Raw genomic sequence first — 20,613 nt, 5'->3', positions numbered from 1 at the left:
AGGGCCATATTCAATACATCATTCTTCTAACTAATCGGATAATGAATTTGTTGGTATTTTCCTATTATTTCATATCTATCAATTTTTATAAAATAAATATTAATGTACGTAGAATTTTATGTTTTTTTAATCTGAAATTAAATTATTTTTAACAGAAATAGTAATTTAAATATCAAATTCTCTAGTTATAAAAATAGTGAAGAGAATAAAATAATATTAAATTAGACCTGTAAAAAAGATAATTACATATAATTATTTATGTTTGATATCTATTAGTTAATCCTTTTTTATATAATATTTTTATTTTTTCTAAAAATAAATAATTTTATTTAAATATATACACTAAGGAATTGAACACAAATTTTAAATTATTAGAAAATATACATTTTTTCCTTTGGAACTCATTTTTTTTATTAATCCAAATAAAGAAAACCCTTTTCAATTTTTTTGTAAATGATTACTAATTCACATAAAATAAAAGAAACTATAAATCGAGAATTATTTTGTTGAATTTTATGCTAAAAATACTGCAATAGGTGAAATTATATTTTATCAAAAAATTATATAAATATAATATGTTTCTTTCAACAAGGAAATGAAAGGTGCTTGATCATAGAAAAGAGAAAAAAGAAAAATGAAATGTATGACCAATATTGGTTCAAAAAAAAAAAAAAAAAAGGTTCACAATTTAAAGGGTAGAAGCGTACTTTAATATAAAAGTCACAGGATTCGCTTTTCGCTTGCTCGGACATCGAGTGTGGGCGCTCCTTCTCAATGATTGCCCCTCACGAAAAGACGGTAATATCCCCACTAAAAGCCCATTATTACTTTAGTATTTATATTTATATAAGTATTAAATTATTTGTTTTATCTTTATCGCTAAAGAACAATATGAAAATATGCAGTCATCAAATTAGCATTTCAAGTAAAATAAACTCATCTTTCTTAAAATAAGTAAATATACTGCTTTACCCAAATTGGATGATTATAAATGTTTTAATTTTAATGCAAGATTAATTTAAAATTTCGAATATATCACTAGTATTCAATTTCAAAATAATTATATGTATTTATTATTAAGGATTGAACCTAAAATAAAATATTTTACTTTTTAGTGATACATAATTTTAATTTTTTTATAAAATAAAAAATAAACTATCACATTTAAAAAAATGCAAAATTTAAAATTTTAACTCTTAATTTTTATTTTTGAATATTAAAATAAGAATCAATAATTAATAATATATATATTTATTCTTCTTCTCTCACCTTTTACTTTATTTTTGTTTATGTTTCTCTTTGTTTTGCTTTTCTTTTATCTTTATCTACGTGGGTGGATCTTAAAGAAATAGCTCCACTCCCCCCCTTTGTGCATCCTCACTATTGAGCTTTGTCCTACTATCTCTAATTTTGGATTTGTTTTTGCTATTGGATGAATGGAGTTTTTGAATCCATCAGAAGAAGAAGAAGAATTACATTATGAGAAATTAAAACTTCCATCGAAGAGAAGGAAATGAAAGGCTTTCATAAATTTTTTTTATAGAATCGAAAATGAAATTTTTATTATATACATGTTATATCATAAATTAATAACTGCATCAATTTTTTTAAAAAAATTCAATTATTTTAATTTTTTTCTTTTTATTTTGAAATGAAATATTTACAAAATCTTCAATAAATAAGATAATCAAATCTTATTTAATAACATTTACTTCTTTCTTATTTTTAAGCAAGTCCCCAATAAGTATATTTGGAAGGTAAATAGTTCTATTTAAAATATATTAAAATAAATTAAAATGATAAAAAAGAGAAAAAAAATCATTGCTTATTTTCTTTTTGTTATGTGCTGTTTTCTCATTGGATTGCCTATATTAGTGTCTGATGTCATATATTTTATTTGTTATTATGTATAATTTTTTATTTTAAAAGGGGATTGGAAGTTATATTTTCATATTAAAAAAATATAAATATTGATTGATTATTATTTTATTTACTCTTAAAAGATCTGGTATGCAATTTACAAGACTGACCCCATTATCACTTTGTTAATGTCATTTTCCCATGACAAAAACTACAATTACTTGCCCCCAAACAAAAATTAAAAAAAGAATCAAAGCAAAGTTTGAACGGTCAAAAAAGAAAAGCCAAAGCTAATAACAAAGACTTTCTAAAATTATTGACCTAATTTTCTATTTTTCTCCTTAAACAAAAAAAAAAAAAAAAAAAGAAGCCCATTATTTTAATCCTTTTCTTTGACTGTCACCAGCGCATTATAGCACGCCACACGAAAGTAAATTTTAAAGAAATTAAATTAAAAAATAAAATAAATGAAAGAACTTACAACAAAAAAACAAAAGAGAAAGCCGAAAGCTCTCTTATTACACACATAACCTACAAAAATGGATCTATCGTCACCACTTTCTCTCTCTATTGTCTGATTTTTCTGGCTCTTAACAAAACGCCACGTTTTGATTAGCTTCTCCTTCTCCTTCTTACCCAGAATTTTCTGCTTCGATTGGTATGTTATTTTTTTTAAGAAAATTTTCTGGTTATTTTTTTTTTTTTGCTTTAGTTCACATATTTTTTTCAAGTTTTTGTTTTTTTTTTTGTTGAGATGAATTGTTTGTTTTTGGACCATGGTATTTGTGGGTTTGGATCGGCTTGTATCGGGTTCGATCTTGTTAGGGTTTTGATTTGGGCATGTGGGTCTTCGATTGTTTTCTTTTTTGGCTACTAAAGATGTTTCCTTTCATGGTGTTTTGAGTTTTCTTGATTTACTCTGTTTTAGGAATTTTGGGTTCGATTTATTTGATTTTTTATTTGGTAGATCTTTGATTTTACGAGTTTTTTCATTTTTTGTTGGTAGGATACAAGATTTTGACTTGATTGCTTTAGTAATTTTGTTATCTTTCTGGCTTTTGTTTGAACATCATTTGTATTAATGTGTATGTATATCTTTTATTGTCGTTTATTGAGGTCAATCGATTTATATGGAAGTAATTGACGTTGAGAACGAAGGCTTTCACTTTATGAAAGCTATAGTAATCAATTCCTAAATTTCTGTTTGACAAAATTTGAATGCAAATTTTTCTTTTCCACTTGATTGCCTTGTGGGGATGGTTAACTATTGTTTGATTTGAGCACAAAATCCAGCTTAGAATTTGCTTTGAACCTGGGGTAGGAGCTATGGTTTCTTGATCAGAGCCTGAAACATTTGACTCCATATTGGATCATCATTTATGCAGCTTAAAATTGCATAATAAACTTTGGGCTTGTGCTTTGATATTAAGTAATCTATGTTCTTTTTAATTTAATTGGGTTTGGTTCATCTGATACTTTGAAATGTCTGTGGTTTAGTTCATTAATAAAATCTTTATGTTGTTATGTGGAGAGTAAACTGAGAAATATAGACTGTGTTGTACAACTTAAATCTGCCGCATGAGTTTGCTAATGTTTCATAATTGTAGGTAAATGATTAGGCTTACCACGGTGCAAGAGTAGGAAGATAAGGATAGTTTTTCCTTGTCCTACGAATGGCTTCTGTGGGTGTGGCACCTACTGGTTTGAGAGAAGCTAGTGGTCATAATGTTGGCGTGGATAAATTACCTGAGGAGATGAATGATATGAAAATTAGGGATGACAAGGTATGGATTCTGTGAATCTATTTCTCATTTTGACCTTCATTGTTGATTCCTTACTGGTTTTTGAATACAGGCCACTAGATAATAGATTTCTTTATATTTATAGGAAATGGAAGCAACAGTAGTTGATGGTAATGGTACGGAGACTGGTCATATTATAGTTACAACTATTGGTGGTAGAAATGGCCAACCAAAGCAGGTACCTTTTTCTCTAAATCTCTTGTGATATCAAGTTCCTTTTAACCTTTCCAATATGAGTTCTCTAATTTTTGTTTTTTTGTTTTTTTTCTTTTTTTCTGGCTGCCTCTTCTTGTCTTCTATCTTGTTATAATGTAATTTCATCTAATTCCAATTCCAGACGATAAGCTACATGGCTGAGCGTGTTGTTGGGCATGGATCATTCGGTGTTGTGTTCCAGGTGTGAGGTTATTATGTTTGGTTTAATGATCTGGTATAATGTATTGATGCACCTGTAGGACCAATTTCTAACAAATCTATCTGTTTATTTGGATTTTCAATTTAGGCAAAATGCTTGGAGACAGGTGAAACTGTTGCGATAAAGAAAGTTCTTCAGGATAAGAGGTATAAGAACCGGGAGCTGCAAACCATGCGACTTCTGGACCACCCAAATGTTGTTTCTTTGAAGCATTGCTTCTTTTCAACTACTGAAAAGGATGAGCTGTATCTCAATTTGGTTCTTGAGTATGTGCCTGAAACTGTTCATCGAGTGATTAAACACTACAACAAGTTGAATCAGAGGATGCCACTTATATATGTGAAACTGTATGCATACCAGGTATGTAGCTGGGCACTTGAATTGGTATTGCTATAGCCTTCTATTATAGAATGGGATGACTTCACACGGTTGAAATATTTCATCTTTTTGGTTTTTGCCATTTGTGTCCATTTTAATAATAGTTCATTACATTTTAGGACCTGTTAAAAATAGAATTCATTAGAACTGATATTTGCAGGATACTGACATTTTTATTGATACTTGTGAAGATTTTCAGGGCATTATCATACATCCATTGTGCAATTGGAGTGTGCCATCGGGACATTAAACCTCAAAACCTTTTGGTATGGTTACTTCGGCATTTATAAGCTTGTATGTAAAACTGAAGTCAAAAGCTTTGACTAGTACACTGTTACTGACTGAAATGTTTACTGCTCATTTATTATATGAACAAGCTAATAACTTATGCTTGGAGCTCAAATTTCCTTTTGAATAATCAATTAGTTACTAATTAAGTAGGATAGCAATATATAAGTTGTCTATACTTATTTTTTTGGCACTTCTATGTAACTTTACATGAAATGACTGCTTAACCACTTGGATGATGGATGATTTGTTATTTTCACATACTTTTAGTTATAAGTCATTAAATTCTTTTAGAATTAGCTGAGAATATTTTTCTTGGTGCAGGTAAATCCACACACTCATCAGGTTAAATTGTGTGATTTTGGGAGTGCAAAAGTCTTGGTACGTGCTTTTTATTTTTTGATTATTTTAATACCTTCTGATCGAGTACATTTTCCAAATTGTGATGAATAATTTTGCTAAGATCTTTTGACAGGTTAAAGGGGAGCCAAATATATCATATATCTGTTCTAGATATTATAGAGCTCCAGAACTAATATTTGGGGCAACTGAGTACACGACAGCTATTGACATCTGGTCTGCTGGCTGTGTTCTTGCCGAGTTACTACTTGGACAGGTTGGGAGTTTTTCTGCAAAGTTTATTGCATTGCCCGGCTAGGTATCTAGTGTTTACAAAAAGCTTAACAAATGTGTAATATCTGTCAGCCTCTGTTTCCTGGTGAAAGTGGAGTTGACCAGCTTGTTGAGATTATCAAGGTAAGTCTGAATGTTGAACACTTAAACTTTCGGGTGCCTTGCTTTAAGTTCACCTTTGATTATGGATTTCTTGCTTTTAAAACTGGTGAGAATTGGGAATTTCTTTTCTAGACATGAACATGTACTGCTTTCAGGTTACAGATTGCCATGCAACATAAACTGTAACTGTTTTGCAGGTTTTGGGTACTCCAACAAGGGAGGAAATTAAATGCATGAATCCAAATTATACGGAGTACAAATTTCCTCAGATTAAAGCTCACCCATGGCACAAGGTATATGAAATATGAGATGAACTGGTTGTGTTTTGTGTTAAATTTGCACCGTTTATTCATTAGTTTCTGTTTGTTCCTAGATATTCCACAAGCGGATGCCTCCAGAAGCTGTTGATCTAGTTTCAAGACTACTGCAATACTCTCCTAACCTACGTTGCAATGCTGTGAGTATTCCTTCTAGATAGTCCACTGCTGAGCATGTAGTTTCTGAGTGCAGTAACGAATACGCAACCTCTGGATGTTGGTTTTGAATCAACCCCTTTCTTGTCTGCGAAGATCCAATTCTTATGCTTGTACTTCCATTGCAGCTGTATGCTTTGACCCATCCCTTTTTTGATGAGTTACGTGATCCAAACACACGCCTGCCAAACGGACGTTTCCTTCCACCGTTGTTTAACTTTAAATCTCATGGTAGGTAATTGTAATCACAGTAGTCTGTTTGCTGATATATGGTTATTATATCCGTTCTCCTAGTGTTTGTCATTGATGTCGGGCTTGCTGTTTAGAATTGAAGGGTGTCGCAGCTGAGACACTGGCAAAATTGATACCGGAGCATGCAAAAAAGCAATGTCCCTTTCTTGGATCCTAATAGGAAATGAAATGTGAAATGTAACAGAACTTCCATGTTAAAATGTTGTCTGCGGTGGTCCCAAATATGGAAGCTACGGTGTTTGTCTCCTCTATCTATGCTATTTGGTTCACTTTCTATCTTATTTTAATGTGATTTTGTTGTATCACCTTGTTATTATGTAAAAGCAGATTTAGAGACAATTGTACTTGATATGATGTTTTGCCCAAGCCTCCATGGGTGGTCTGATTACCCTTTGCTATTCCTGTATCAGGACATATTGTAACATTACAATAGCAGACTACGATCAAATGTCTTATTTATATATCTCTCCAGAAACAACTGTATTTTTTCTGTTTTATTCTTCATCATAACAATTCCGCCAAATTGAATTCAAAGAGTTCAGGTTTCCATCTGGTTACATCGGTACCAAATTTCATCGCAAGACCTGAGTAAACACCCGTATCATGCGACGAGGAGATCATTCTTGAAATTTATACTATTTATTCACGTTTCTAATCAACTTGCATACGCAAATCACCCTGAGTTTAATTTTATTCCTGACCCAGGAATTCGTTCTTATATCTTTATTAATCAAGAAGATACCATGCAGTCTGGAATTTGTGTGGCACCCTTAAAACTTGCTAATGCATGAAATTAATTTGTTTATCTGGATCGACTGCATAGATACATAGTCACGTGAAACGATTCATATTCAGAGTGAAGAAGTGGGACTTATGGATTATTATACAAATGGGTTTACTCTTGCGATTTCTTTTCTTTCTTGTTTCGAACAATGGGTTATGATACAAATGGGTTTACTTTACTTTACTCATATGAGTCTGGTCCCTTATAAATTCAGTCTGTTGGATTATAAAGGAGGGAAAATTGTGGATTGGTTTATAAAGGAGAAAAGACGTTCCAAAACAGTTGCCATCAGAAAGACGAGGGAGAGAAGAGAACAGAAACAGAAAAAATGCCGTTGGGGAAGTATTACTGCGACTACTGTGACAAAGAATTTCAAGACACTCCAATTGCCCGTAAACGCCATCTCCAAAGCTCCTCTCACCTCCGCTCCAAATCTATCTGGTACAACTCCCTCAATTCCAATTTCATAGGTATTTCTTATATACATGTAATTGATTGTTCTATTTAAATGAAAACAAAACTCCTTTTTTTATTTATATTGATTTTGCAGACCCTAATCAAGCTCACACCAATGGTGCTGCTGGTGGCTTTACCAAAGGAGTCTGCAATCGATTTGTCAAAACGGTGTTTTTTTTTTTTTTTTTTTTTTTTTTTCATGCGTTGAATTCTTTTCCTTCTTTTTTGTTGTCTCATTTTCGATTTTGTGTTTTTCTTTTGTATGCTTTGATTGAAGGGATTTTGTCCTTTTGGGGATTCTTGCAAGTACTTGCATCCCACTACCACCACCAACAATTTGCAAAGTAATGTTAATGTTTCTCAGCGGCTCTTTTTTTTTTTTTTTTTTTGGGTATTTTATTTTTGAGCTGTTAGCGTTTAGTTTAGTGTTTTGCAATTTGAAATCTCAACTTCTTTTCTTCTAAGCATCTAATGCAATTTTAATAAATTAGGTACAGGCCTTATGGATAATCCGCAGTCACCATTTATTCCTGGAAATCAATCTTTGCAAGGTAAATTTAACATTTTTAATTACCTGAGTTTTGGAGGACTATTAATTGCTATTTCTTCTGTTATTAAAATCTGCTTTTCTCCCTATTCCTCTTCTTATATATTGTACAAATGCAAGCATGCATTTGTATTGTGTTAGATATTTACTCAATGATTGACACGGGTTACTTGCTGTATTGGGCAGCTACAGCGTTCACATGATAATCAGTTTCATATTTTTATTCTCTTCTGTTTCCACCATCTGTTATTTCTTTTGCCACTTGATTCTGTTCTCATCATGATTCACAGATGATGTGGTGAGAGATAACATGGGAATGTCATGGGGAAACCTGCCTCCATCACTGAAGCCTCCTCCAGAGGGTGGGTATCTGCCACTTCCCTTCGTGGATTGGGGTTAGGTCTATTGTATCACATGTATTTTTCTCATCATGCAAATTCTTAGTTGTCGGCTTTTAATCTTTCAGTGTTGTTTGCACAATTCATTGTTTTAAGGTGTTGGTTGTTATAGAGAAATGCCCCTTGCTTGTGTGTTGCAATAACTTGAAAATAGTTGAAAGTTGGTATTTGGATGGTGTCTGTAGAGATTACCCTAGCCAGGTTTACTTTCTATCCAATACATGCACTTCACATCATCTCTATCAATTATCTCATTACATCTTTATAGCGATCCAAACCCTTGTAGCATTAAACAAGTTCATTGAGGGTACAGGGAATTGCTCTTGGTCTGGTACCATGTATTAGGAACCATTTCCAGCTGCAATATTTTCCAGACGTGTAAAGGCTCAGTAAACCTATAAAATGAACAGCATTGGTAAAAATGTTTTATTGAACAAATATGCACATAAGAAGCTTTAGTTTCAGCTTTAATTACGATCACAGTTTCATACTAACCCGAGCTTGGCAAAGTAAGGGACTGCGTCTTGATGAGAGCCTTGGAATAAAAAGTAGCCATTGCCAAGGACTATGATCCTATCGAAAAGATTGAAAATTTCCTGTGGAAGTTGGGTTCGTGACATGATTGCAGAAGATTGCTGAATCCTGCTAATGGTTCATGCGGTACCCAGTAGGCTGCATGTAGCTGCTAAATCAGAACCAGAAAATGGTTGATTGTAAAGCATGACTGAATATGTTTGGAGAGCTAACACAATAGTTATCAGCCTCTGGCGGTCAGTGACAGAGATTGCATCTCCAGTGAGTTTGTGCTGTATCTCCTTTAAGCTTAAAATGTCTAATACATATTCTAGAAATGGATCTTGCCCCCCCGACAAAAGAATGTGCAAAGAATTTTCTCATCAGTGTTTTCTCTGGTCGAAGGCCTTGAGTGCAGTCCCTTGCAAACTCAGGTGTCTCTTAAACTGAAAGAAATGGAATGTATTCTGATTTCCTGAACACCAATTTTATGAAACTATGCTTTCCAACCTAGCGAAGATGACACCTGAATATCCCTTCTTAGCACTAGCACGTGATAGTCTTTCTGTTGATTATGTAATAACGTGTTTATTTATGATATTCTTAATCTAATTTACCTGATTTAATTTTGAAATTATATTATATAAGTAGCATTCAAGGAAGAAATAGTTTTATGCAGTCCGTATGTACAGCCATTAATTATATATGTGCACGCTTTGTTTGCCAGATCACATATGACTGACTTGTTGAGTTGGCCACTAATGTATGCGATCAGTCTACTAAGACAAACATCTAACGCATGCTTGTCATCGTACATCACCTCTCCTTCCATCATCAACTTAGTGCTCTTTTTCCGCCTTCCTATAAGGTTTTATTGGTTATGTAATATCTAACCATGTAAGAATTATAAATCATCTCGATGAATTTCTGAATTGGCAATTACGAGTTTCAAACTTTCAATTCCTTGAAGTTGCTGGAATGCGACTTGGTCCATTTTTGTAGCTTATATGATTCACTTCTTTAATCATCTTACTCTTTCAGCCTGGATACTAATTGTAGACATTTTCTGACTGTATGAAGACACAATTTCAACAATGGAGGTAGGATTCATATTACAGTGTACATCTGTAGGTTCAGGTGTTCGTTTCAACTTTCAATGTAGATTCAGGTGTTTGTTACAGCCCTTGGCTTCTTGATATTGGTCATTTCACATGAAACTCTTTTGGTTGTTAGAGATGGTTACCTTTAATGCGAAGTATGAGTTCTTACCTGGTGGACCAAGAAGCAGGGTCACTGATCCAGGCATAAAATATCCATCCATCTACCCCCTTTTAAAACCTGCAACTTTGTTGAGTTCTTTCCTTGAAGAAGAGTCTTCAAGGGTCCAACAAAACATCCCACCACTTTATATCCGAATGTTTCATATCCATTCTCATAAATATCAGATTTCCTCAATCCGTGCCTCTTCATGCTCTCGTACATCCTAAATGCAACATTCGTAGCTGTCTTCGGAGATGCATTCTCTATTTTATGTTGAATTTCCGGCGTCACCCTGCCGGAGAATAAAGGCTCTCTAGTACTTGGGGTGGACATTGGCGTCATGTTGTTCGCAGGTAAGGTTATAACACTAGTGTTGCCACTTGTAACATGAATATCTTCACTGCTTGATGTTCAATATCATCTCAAGCTAACCACATGAAGTTGGGAGGAGAATTTCAAGAAAAAATTCGGGGCACGCATGCCTTGAGTTCAATTTGCTATGTTCAAGTTGTATCATGAAAATTAAGGAAGCGGTTGGTCATGAATTGCCAAGTGGAAGATGAAAGGGTAAATGGTGATGGAGACGGGAGATAGAGAAATTATACTAATTTCATTCTTATTTAAAAATTTATACTTAAAATTTATAAAATTTATTTATGAATTTAAATTTGTGAATTGAAAGTGAAAGCTAATTAGAATTCTACATAATTAAATTTATAGAATTAGTTATAGTTAAATTAAACTTTAATAAAATAAATAGAAATTCTAAATAAATTCGATATTAATAATTCAATATATTATATAACATTAAAAATTTTCTTTCAATTTTATTATTCTCTTTTATTTTTCCTTTCACATTATTTTCTCAGATGAATAGATCTTTTTTAATAAATTTTAATCAAATATAGCATTAGTCTAATTGATTATGAGGATTTTTAATATTATGTTATGTGAATTTTTCAATTGGTCAGTGCATATTTATTTGACCTAATAAACAAATTAACAGTAAAAAAAGAGGAGGCCACATGACTCTTAAGATTTTAAATAATAAATGCAAGGATTTAGGTTCAGATATTACTGAAACTAATCCTATCTATGAGATTTTCTTATCCTAAGCAAACTTCTTCTTCTTCTTCTTCTTTTTTCTCTTTTTCTTAGCATCAATACTCAGTTTAACAAAGTCTTAATTTCAAAGTTAACTGGAGTCAGCTAAATGATTGTCTTCTTCATTTCAGATTTTAGGCTACATCTTTAGAAAATGTAAAGTTACAGAGTCATACTTGCAGCACCACTATTGGCTAAAGGATTAATTGGATAGCACCTGGCTTTTATTTATTCTTTTCTTTGTAAATATTACAGTTATACTACAAATCTGATAATTGCATTTCAAATTTCTTGACTATTTATACTTGTTAAAATGAAATGCAAACAGGAAAAAAGGGGAAAAGTATCATAGATTTGAGGTTCTTAAACTGGAACATATAAATGGTTATGGTTGTCTCAGTCTCAGCAGTGCACCCTCAAGATCACAATTTGCTAAAATCATATTACCTTGTTCAAGCCATGGTTGGCCTATGCACTAAAGAATTCAAGGCCATGAAGTGCCAATAATCTAGATAAGCTGAAAAACTTTATCATCCTACTATAATTTCAATTTGCTCTCATGAGTTACTAATGGAAGTAGGCGCATGCATCCAAATTTTCATTTTCATGCTATTGCTTTTGTTTGGACTCCAAGATTAATTTAATCATGTGTAGCCGTCCAAGAAATTTGGACCAAAACATTAGCCGTATTTCTCCAAAACCCACTACTGTAACCCCCCCACTCCACTTCGAATCCTTGATTGATTACTACTGCAAATGCTGGAAAAAAATAAAAAATCAACTGCCTTGCTCAAGACAAAAACCAAAACAAAGTGGGCATGAATGGGTGAGCAGCAAAAGAAGAAGCTAAAGAATGATTGGACCAACTCATAAACTATTATTGGTCACTTAGTTGAGTTTCAGCAAACTATAAAAGAATGCTTTGTGTTGACTTAAATATGTCTGCTTCTTTTTTCTTTTCCCTCCATTTGTAATATGATGATAAGAATCTCTAGTGGCTTGTCCATTCCCCAAAATTTCTTCTCTAACATTACTACTCATATTTTCATTCACATTCTGTTAAAAACTGGATATTCTACACTTATTAACTAGGATGTGACAAAATTTCAACCTAATTAATTCAAATATTCAGGGATTATGGTGCTACTTCTGTAATTAATTATATTTTGCTTCTTCTTTTTATTATTTATTTATGTACATGAATGTTGATATGGTCATATATATATGCCAGACTCTACATTCTCACCAAGAAAAGCCAATATCTAAATGGAACTGGTCGGTCTTGTGCCTTTCTTCTTTTCTTTTTTCTGAGGAAAAGAAATGTTACATGGTGTGCTCCTCTTAAAACTAGAGCTTCCACTAATGATTTCTAGTATAAAAAGGTAAGTTACAATGTAAATGATTCTGTAATATACTCTCACCAAGTTGATCAGTTTCTCTTTGCAAGTTGTTTCAGTGCTTCTAGTGGTCACCTACACAACCCAACCCCTTAAGTCTCATACCATGTTTTTGTTTCAACTTCCTTGAACGTGGGTACCTTGCTTCTCTTTATCCCTGTCAAATCTCTAATCTTGCTAAAAAGTTACAGACACCCTGCCAAAACCCAACTTGGATTCTTTCGTTGTTTAAGGCGTGAACTGAAAAACTTGGCTATACCTATTGATCAAAGTGGCCTACTCTAGTTTTAGTTGAAACTTTTTCTTGTTCTATAAATAGCCTAAACGTTTACACTTCATTCTTCATCAAGTTGTAGTAACCATGACATTGTCTGTAATATTCATGTTGTCTTTTTTTATATTTTTTACTTCCATTGAAGGAAGGTACTTTCACATTTTCTCTAAAATTTCAATACCACCTGTTGCTACTCCTGCTTCTTCTCCTTCTGCTTTATCTCAGGTTCCCAGTCCAAGTTACATTACAAGTTTTCCTAGTCCTGTGCCCGAACCTGAACCTGAACCTGAAGCTAGTCCTGGTAGAGTTTTCAATGTGCTATCTTTCGGTGCTGTCGGTGATGGTGCTTCAGATGATACACAAGCATTTAAGATGGCTTGGGACAGTGCTTGCAGCCAGAATGAGTCATCAATTCTACTTGCTCCTTCTCGTTACAGTTTCTTGATACAACCTACTATCTTTACAGGACCTTGTAAAAGTAACCTTGTGTTTCAGGTAACAAGTTTAGTAAAATATAACCATTACTGCACAAAAAAAAAAGTCTAATTATTCAAGTACCCTTCTCTTAAAAGAGCAAACTGATATTCAATACATGGTTGTTTTGCTGTTAATGAGAAGATTGATGGAACAATAATGCCACCGGATGGACCTAAATCATGGCCAAGAAACATGAGCAAGAGACAATGGCTAGTTTTCTACAGAATCAGTGGTATGTCAGTGCAAGGAGGAGGTGTCATTGATGGGAGAGGAGAAAAATGGTGGAATCTCCCCTGCAAGCCTCACAAGGTAAGACGCTTTCGAGAACAAACTTGTCTCTCAAATGTCTTCCATATTTGGTTTAAATCATAAGAGCATACTGTCTGCATTGTGAAAAGGTTTCCCACACTGAGACATCCTTTTACTATAATACAATTCTAAACCAACAGTCTTTGTTGTAAAACAGGGGTTTAATGGAGCAACTTCTGCTGGACCTTGTGATAGCCCAGTTGTAAGTATACAATTGGAATTGTTATCCAAAAGATTGATTAACATCACTAAGAAATTTTATTTTTTGACTCAGTTTTGGCTCTATAATGCAGGCCTTAAGGTTTTTCATGAGCTCAAATTTGACAGTCCAAGGACTTAAAGTGAAGAACAGTCCTCAATTCCATTTCCGGTTTGATAATTGTCAAAATGTTCACATAGAAATGCTGAACATTAAAGCACCAGCTTTAAGTCCTAACACAGATGGGATTCACATAGAGAACACTAACGATGTCCATATACACAATTCAGTGGTATCCAATGGTAATTCCTGATACCCTATAAATCTTAATTAACTTCCATGGACATTTTTCCATTAAGTGCCTTTATATTACCTGTCTTTTCCCTTTTCTTTCTTTAGGAGATGATTGTGTATCAATCGGAGCCGGTTGCCATAATGTTGATATAAGAAACATAACATGTGGTCCAAGCCATGGAATAAGGTACATTCACTTGTTGATTCTAAATATCCTATGAGTTGCATTAATGTTTGGCGGCTCTAGAGGGATGCCTATAGTTTCAAATTTCAACTTGTTAGCTTAATTTATGATACACCAACATCTTTTAAATGCTTGATACACTGTTACTGTTGCACTTTATTCTGATATGTAACTTTTTCCTGAAATAGTTTAGACTTCTTTTGAGTTAGAATAGACGGACGATATGGAAATTTTCTGATATGGAAAATGCTGTGATTTGGTGGCAGCATTGGTAGTCTTGGGATTCACAACTCACGAGCCTGCGTGTCGAACATAACAGTTACTGATTCAGTCATCAAGTATTCTGATAATGGTGTTAGGATCAAAACATGGCAAGGAGGTTACGGCTCTGTATCAAAAGTCGCATTCCACAACATTCATATGGACACAGTTCGAAACCCAATCATCATAGACCAGTACTACTGCCTGACGAAGAATTGCAGTAACCAAACAAGCGCAGTTTACATTTCTGATATTTCTTACACAGACATTAAGGGAACATATGATGTTAGGAGTCCACCACTGCACTTGGCTTGTAGTGATTCGGTTCCTTGCTCTAATCTTATATTGTCAGAGATAGAGCTGCTTCCTGCTAAAGGGCAGTTTCTCGCCAATCCATTCTGCTGGAATGCTTATGGAGCTATGGAGACACTTAATATTCCACCAGTTTCTTGCTTGCTGGAAGGCATCCCTCCATTTGCAGCTCAAACCATTGTTGATCAGTGTTGAGTGCCCTTGAATTAGACGTAATGTGTAAAGTAAACTGGGTAGCTATGGATCAGCAAAAGAAGTTTCAATACAATTAGGACCTTAAAAGCTAGAACTTAAAAACTCAACAGCTGGAGTGTATGTCAGTTGCCCATCCAGTGTAAAATTGGAGGTTGAATCTTGTCCCATAGTAAGATTTATTAGGCCATCAGTTCAAACTGTGGAAGCATCCTTTTCGCCAAGTAGGGGAAGGTTGCATACAATAGACTATCTTCTCTTTATTGTACACACAGCAAGATTATATAATGTAAAATATTTTGTTATTCTCATTGCATCACTCACATATGAGACTAGATTGCGCATGTGAGTTGCGGGCTTTGGATTAATGAAGGCAAAATTTTGAATGTAATGATAATGGCTAGCTAAGATCCGAGTGGTGAACGTAGCAAAAGAATGGGGGGCTATGTGGGCACCATAATGGGGAATTGTCTTAGAACTTAGGGACCATTGAAGGCCAACTTACCCTTAACATAAATTCCTGTGTCACTTTAGGTTAGTCTCCTTTCATAAATAAACACTAATGGCATTCACCTCATGAAAGAAGGCGCCAGAGGATGGTTTTAGGAAGACTTGTGTGAATGTCACACTAGTGATAAGGTGTGGAACTAGAACATAAAAAATATCAAGGATAAACTCCCAAGAGCGCTTCATCTTTGAGACCCTAAGCACTGAACGATATAAACAAGCAGAAAAGAAAGGCTAGCCCAAGTAGGGATGATGAGTAGCAAATAGTAGGGTTATGGCTCAATAATCTTCGGAGGGTTAGAGTGGTGGACAAGATTGCTATCAAGTAGGTAGCCACCATGGTCCATGGCATATCCTCTCAACAAATCATAATATGGAGTTACTTTTTTCTGTTAATTTGGACTTGAGTTTCTCAACAGGCATTGTGGAAAAGAGAGCCCAGCACAGTATTTTCAATAATATCCCTTTTCTTTTTATTCCTTTTGAGATGAAATAAATCATAAGAAGGTCGGGGCCATGTTTGCTAAAAGAGACTTCCAATAATGCGTTAGATTGAAGTTCAATTATTGTTCATTGAATTACAAAAGACAAGGTTTCAAATCATAGTGGAGGAAATCCATACTGCAACATTCCGTTGGTTTAGATCTTGGAATCTGGCTACAAAGACGTTCAAAATAACACTCTATTTGGAAAGGCAAAGGGGTTAAATTCAATCACAAGCCATCTGCAGCTCAGTCTTTTTCTGGAGCAAACTGCTTCTTGAAAAGTGTGTTGATGAAGTGAGATAATAAAAGAAGGCAGCGTATGAATACTCTCCAAGATAACAGCAAACTGATATCTTATTCACATATTAACATAAGATTTGAAGAACCTTCTAATGAGTGGCCAAAACCTTTTTTTTCTTATAAAAGGTCAAGGGAAGTCCAGAAGAAGCAAAAATATCCATCACAAGCACATTTTTCTTTCATTCGCATACACTCGTCTATTTATTGAAGCATTTCGCTACAGACATCCATACACTTTCACTCACATGATCAACAATAGTACAAGTTTGCAAGCTCCAGGACATAACGATGTAAATGGGCGCTGATAGATTGCTAACATGAAGAAGCAAGCACCTCCAACAAGGAAGCAGCAAACTGCATTTGTGTTTCCTCGTCTATGGTTAAGAAGAGAGGTACGTGCACAAAGAGTGACTTGTTCCCATTTTGCTCGGCAAAGCGAAGGGAGTGGTAGTAAACATAGTTGCATACGAACCGGCCAGCATCATCTGAGGTCATCACCTCATAACCTTTATTTGACAGGGCCTTTGTAATCTCCTGAACGGGAAGAGTTGTCTGCATGAAGTGGGAACGATAAATACTTAAGGATAGTGAAACAGAGGTAAGATAAGAGTAGCGCAGATAAATTTTACCACATAAAACAGTTGTCTTCTGAAAACATGAGTAAATGCATTTAAAGAGTGCCTATACCTCTACATAACAAATGAACAGCATCAAGATGAAGCCACTATTTTCTGATGTTACTAATAATATTAGTGATCCTGCAATAACCCACTTTATTTCGAGTATTCAGCAATTAAATGTCAAAACTTTCTAAAACATTTTAATATCTACTACAGAACTTCATAATTGCTATGAATCTTCAGGAGAAAATTGATGCTCAAAGTTAAAATTCGCACACTTAATAGATTCACTACAGGTTGAATAGAAGGGGAACGGAGATGCCAACGGATAGAAATCAGGTCCCCTGATATGATAAAACAAATACTGGTTTCGGAAGTTACTAGTGCCTCCACCTAATTCAATTGTGCAGTCTGATGGCAGAGATGTCACGAAGAGAAGAAATATTCAAAAATATCATTGCACATCAACAATTCGGTCCAAACTGCTATGACATGAAAGTTTGTTTACTTCCACTTGCAATTGGACAAAATTTGAGCATGAGAAAGTTAGACTTACAATGATAAAATAATAGAATCTACAACTAACAACTTAATAGAAATGTAAAACTAAATGATAGCAAAGTTAAAAAATTTAGTATATTGCTAGGGAAGTGTATATATATATAGCCGAGTTAGAACACTGCTAGAACCATTCTTTATATGCACAAGCTAGAATACAATTATTAGAGCCATTGATGCAAAATGCTGTTTTCTTTTTTCATTTCTTTCCAGGATCAGTTATTGAAATGCATGGTACATATCTGTATGCCATTGAGCTGGACAGTTAAACACTGCACATAGTGCCAACACAAAGTTGCAGGCAGCTTCCCTTGCACTACCAAATTGGACATGCCCCTTGCTTTGCTTAGTACAAATCATTTGGAAGTAAGATAATAATATAATAAGTTGTGATTTCATACTGTGCAACTTGGTGCCATAGAAACGAAAAGATGCACTAGAAATTAAGTAGCCTCAAATACCATGGACAAAACCTTTCCACATCATAACAGAAGTCCATATGCAGTCTTGATCATGAACTAATAATTTCTCTTCGTCAACAAATATGACCCACTTGCCAGGAATAAAAGAATAAATAAGAAAGGTGTCTGAAAGCCATATACCTCTCGCACTCGCGAAATTCCACCATCAGAAGGGATAATGGGTAGTTTCTGCATATCATGCCACAAATTCAATGAATTGGAATCTTCACTAGGAAGATGGAGCAGTGAGAACCAGACACCAAAATACCAGACAAAAGACCCGAGGAATATATATCTAACCTGTGGTTTCCATCCCATTTCATCAGGACACCTAAAAGTAGCTTCATTGACAGCTTGATGTTCAATGGCAAACCTTGTCGCTCCACTATTAACCCCAAAGTGTAACTGAGGTAAAAAAAAATGCCAAAAAGTAATCAAGCAGAAAAAAAATTGAAACTTGGAAAATAATCAATGGACTCAAACATCAAGGAGAAATGGAGCAACCAACCCAAATAGTTCTCCCAGGATTTGAAGATTCGGAATCCTTCGAGTTTATAGCAGTTTGCAATGTCTGGTAAAGGGGAATAACCGCTCCTTGTCCTGCAGTTTCAAGAACATTACAATTCCCCAATATTACACCTTTTGGCATACCCTTCTTCTTCATATACTCTCTGAGATTAGTAACAATTGTCTCAGTTGGATTTTCTGAAACTCCATGGAATTTCTTGAATCCTGTCACATGTATTGTTACAGCCGGAGGCCCTTCAGACCCCATTAATACTTATGTACTTGTTGAAAAATTGTTATAGCATGAAATCTGAACAAAAAATCTAGCGACCTGCATGAAAAAACATAAAATTAAGCACTTAAGCCACATTACTAGAAGCAATTAATCATGAAAAGAAATTCAGCAGAATTCCAGAGAACAACTAAGATTTATATGATAACTGTTCTTAAACAAATTACAAAACTCTCTCCTGCCTTTCCTTCTCAAGTAAACCATTTACCGGATTGATAATGATTACGCTCTAAAATAATAACAGGTTGGATTAACAAAATACTGATGACTAACCACAGAAAAGCCTGGTTCTTTTTAGAACAAAATTCTATAAGAATGAGAAACTTTACACGAAGACCATGAAAATGCAAAGGCAATAACAAAGTTATAGGAGCAATAGCCCATAACTAAGTTGAAGATCATAGCGAACTGACTAAGCTTATCCATAAGCTCAAAGCAAAGCTGACAAATTTAAAATTTGTTACTTACACCCATTTCATAAAACCATATCAAGATCATTTAAAAAAAAAACTACTAAAAATCATTACAACTTTAAGGCCACAGTAACAAAAATTAAAAAACCCCATAATCACACTATTAAATAGTAATCCACCTGAACCTAAAATTCAAGCCAATAATCAAATAAGAATGTAAGAATAAGCTTGATCAAAGACCCAGATAATCAATCGGGCTTAAATCAAAGTTATAGCATGTGTTTTAAAATTGACAACGAAAAGATAAGAGCTTTTGAAAAATTCTAACCTGCAATCTTTACAAAAAAGAAAATAGAAGAAGAAGAAGGAAGAGAGAAAAGGAAATGACTCAACCACCAGTCTTATCTGTACATGAGTGGATTTTAACTCTTTAAATGAACTGGTAAAGATTCCAATCAGATTAAAAGGGACATACGATACAGAGATGGGTAATAAAGAAGTCTGTGGCTTTGCTTGTGGAGGAGTCACTTTCAAGCAAAAATAAATGAAACTAAGTCGAATTAGAATCAATCATTATCCAAAGTAGCTACATTTAGCATTATTTTTCCTATTGGGTATTTTATTTTTAATGATTTAATGTCTATATCCATCTGTTGATCCACCTCAAGATAGACTTTTACGCTCAATTATTTGTTCTTATAATATTGGAGAAGGATTTTCTTTTTTAGAAAAACAATTTCTGTTCTTATCTTATAAATAAATAAATATATAATATATATGTCTTTAAACATATTATATGACCACAAAATACCAACATGATAGTGGAAAATTCTTATTATGCATATTAATCTCGTCATTTAATATCACTTTTTAAGAAAAAGAGAAAAGAAAATTAGAAAGCCTTCCTCCTCCTCCTCCTCCTTAAGTTGAAAAGAGAAAAAAGCAGCAGGATGAGATCAATGAGGCAGGATCTAACTTGAAGATTTTCATGTCTCCTCATTTAAAATTTAATTTAGAAAATACTGAAAATTTAACTTTTGAACATCAAATAATTAATTATTAAATTTTATAAATTTTTTTATAATTTTAAATATTAAATAGAATATATTTATGAAATTAAATCAAATATTAATATACTAAAATGAGTAAATAATAAGAAATTTAGATGATGTGGCGGTTTTTTTTTTAATGTTATTTTGAGCTGTGATTGAAATACTAAATAAAATAAAAATTAAGAAATATATTTTTTAAAGAAAATTTAGAAAAGTTATTCCTATTTATTTCTTATAGATTGATTAGACTAATT

The 20,613-nt window shown here is 33.7% G+C and overlaps 4 protein-coding genes across 8 annotated transcripts; 3 read left to right on the top strand and 1 right to left on the bottom strand.

Moving 5' to 3' along the window:
* The first annotated feature begins 2,346 nt into the window (after nucleotides 1–2,346).
* On the top strand, nucleotides 2,347–6,664 carry LOC8274946 (shaggy-related protein kinase alpha). Its single transcript, XM_002512518.4, has 13 exons — nucleotides 2,347–2,518; nucleotides 3,468–3,644; nucleotides 3,748–3,840; nucleotides 4,000–4,059; nucleotides 4,165–4,437; nucleotides 4,647–4,721; nucleotides 5,068–5,124; nucleotides 5,219–5,359; nucleotides 5,449–5,499; nucleotides 5,676–5,771; nucleotides 5,852–5,935; nucleotides 6,080–6,182; nucleotides 6,278–6,664. Exons 2-13 carry the CDS (start codon nucleotides 3,534–3,536, stop codon nucleotides 6,358–6,360), a joined length of 1,227 nt encoding a protein of 408 aa, XP_002512564.2. The 5' UTR covers nucleotides 2,347–2,518; nucleotides 3,468–3,533; the 3' UTR covers nucleotides 6,361–6,664.
* Nucleotides 6,665–6,796: 132 nt separating this feature from the next.
* Nucleotides 6,797–8,574, top strand: LOC8274945 (zinc finger CCCH domain-containing protein 3). 2 transcript variants are annotated; one of them, XM_048380196.1, is made up of 5 exons: nucleotides 6,797–7,428; nucleotides 7,538–7,611; nucleotides 7,721–7,787; nucleotides 7,935–7,994; nucleotides 8,281–8,574. In XM_048380196.1, the coding sequence occupies exons 1-5, from the start codon at nucleotides 7,077–7,079 to the stop codon at nucleotides 8,388–8,390; spliced, it is 663 nt and encodes a 220-aa protein (XP_048236153.1). In that variant the 5' UTR covers nucleotides 6,797–7,076; the 3' UTR covers nucleotides 8,391–8,574. The 2 variants fall into 2 exon arrangements, with proteins under 2 accessions (XP_048236153.1, XP_048236154.1); XM_048380197.1 differs by having other exon boundaries at nucleotides 6,958–7,457.
* Nucleotides 8,575–12,546: 3,972 nt separating this feature from the next.
* Nucleotides 12,547–15,475, top strand: LOC8269871 (polygalacturonase At1g48100). Its single transcript, XM_002512514.3, has 6 exons — nucleotides 12,547–13,431; nucleotides 13,555–13,722; nucleotides 13,880–13,924; nucleotides 14,016–14,223; nucleotides 14,321–14,402; nucleotides 14,666–15,475. Exons 1-6 carry the CDS (start codon nucleotides 13,024–13,026, stop codon nucleotides 15,165–15,167), a joined length of 1,413 nt encoding a protein of 470 aa, XP_002512560.3. The 5' UTR covers nucleotides 12,547–13,023; the 3' UTR covers nucleotides 15,168–15,475.
* A 1,017-nt stretch (nucleotides 15,476–16,492) lies between these two features.
* Nucleotides 16,493–19,886, bottom strand: LOC8269870 (pyrrolidone-carboxylate peptidase). Of its 4 annotated transcripts, XM_002512513.4 has the most exons (5): nucleotides 19,636–19,885; nucleotides 18,604–18,933; nucleotides 18,396–18,500; nucleotides 18,237–18,284; nucleotides 16,493–17,008 (listed from the first exon to the last, which is right to left on the bottom strand). In XM_002512513.4, the coding sequence occupies exons 2-5, from the start codon at nucleotides 18,868–18,870 to the stop codon at nucleotides 16,769–16,771; spliced, it is 660 nt and encodes a 219-aa protein (XP_002512559.1). In that variant the 5' UTR covers nucleotides 18,871–18,933; nucleotides 19,636–19,885; the 3' UTR covers nucleotides 16,493–16,768. The 4 variants fall into 4 exon arrangements, with proteins under 4 accessions (XP_002512559.1, XP_048225799.1, XP_048225801.1 ...); XM_048369842.1 differs by having other exon boundaries at nucleotides 18,237–18,500; nucleotides 19,636–19,886; XM_048369844.1 differs by having other exon boundaries at nucleotides 18,237–18,500; nucleotides 19,783–19,806.
* Nucleotides 19,887–20,613: the final 727 nt, after the last annotated feature.

The sequence above is a fragment of the Ricinus communis genome, chromosome 10 (genome assembly GCF_019578655.1).
Source record: "Ricinus communis isolate WT05 ecotype wild-type chromosome 10, ASM1957865v1, whole genome shotgun sequence".
NCBI classification, from domain to species: domain Eukaryota; kingdom Viridiplantae; phylum Streptophyta; class Magnoliopsida; order Malpighiales; family Euphorbiaceae; genus Ricinus; species Ricinus communis.
Note: the sequence above shows the minus strand (reverse complement) of the source record. Positions and strands in the feature narration are given on the sequence as shown.

Bases quoted from the DNA above. Each gene is read 5' to 3' on its own strand.
- LOC8269870 (XM_048369842.1), bottom strand. From the start codon at position 18,870: ATGGGGTCTGAAGGGCCTCCGGCTGTAACAATACATGTGACAGGATTC. The intron at 18,501-18,603 runs GTTGGTTGCTCC...TTTTTACCTCAG, and splicing joins ATCCTGGGAGAACTATTTGG to TTACACTTTGGGGTTAATAG. The intron at 17,009-18,236 runs GTATATGGCTTT...CACTTCATGCAG, and splicing joins GAATTTCGCGAGTGCGAGAG to ACAACTCTTCCCGTTCAGGA.
- LOC8274946 (XM_002512518.4), top strand. From the start codon at position 3,534: ATGGCTTCTGTGGGTGTGGCACCTACTGGTTTGAGAGAAGCTAGTGGT. The intron at 4,722-5,067 runs GTATGGTTACTT...TTCTTGGTGCAG, and splicing joins TTAAACCTCAAAACCTTTTG to GTAAATCCACACACTCATCA. The intron at 5,360-5,448 runs GTTGGGAGTTTT...AATATCTGTCAG, and splicing joins CCGAGTTACTACTTGGACAG to CCTCTGTTTCCTGGTGAAAG.
- LOC8269871 (XM_002512514.3), top strand. From the start codon at position 13,024: ATGACATTGTCTGTAATATTCATGTTGTCTTTTTTTATATTTTTTACT. The intron at 13,432-13,554 runs GTAACAAGTTTA...GTTAATGAGAAG, and splicing joins AAAGTAACCTTGTGTTTCAG to ATTGATGGAACAATAATGCC. The intron at 14,224-14,320 runs GTAATTCCTGAT...TTCTTTCTTTAG, and splicing joins CAATTCAGTGGTATCCAATG to GAGATGATTGTGTATCAATC.
- LOC8274945 (XM_048380196.1), top strand. From the start codon at position 7,077: ATGGATTATTATACAAATGGGTTTACTCTTGCGATTTCTTTTCTTTCT. The intron at 7,612-7,720 runs GTGTTTTTTTTT...CTTTGATTGAAG, and splicing joins GCAATCGATTTGTCAAAACG to GGATTTTGTCCTTTTGGGGA. The intron at 7,995-8,280 runs GTAAATTTAACA...CATGATTCACAG, and splicing joins TGGAAATCAATCTTTGCAAG to ATGATGTGGTGAGAGATAAC.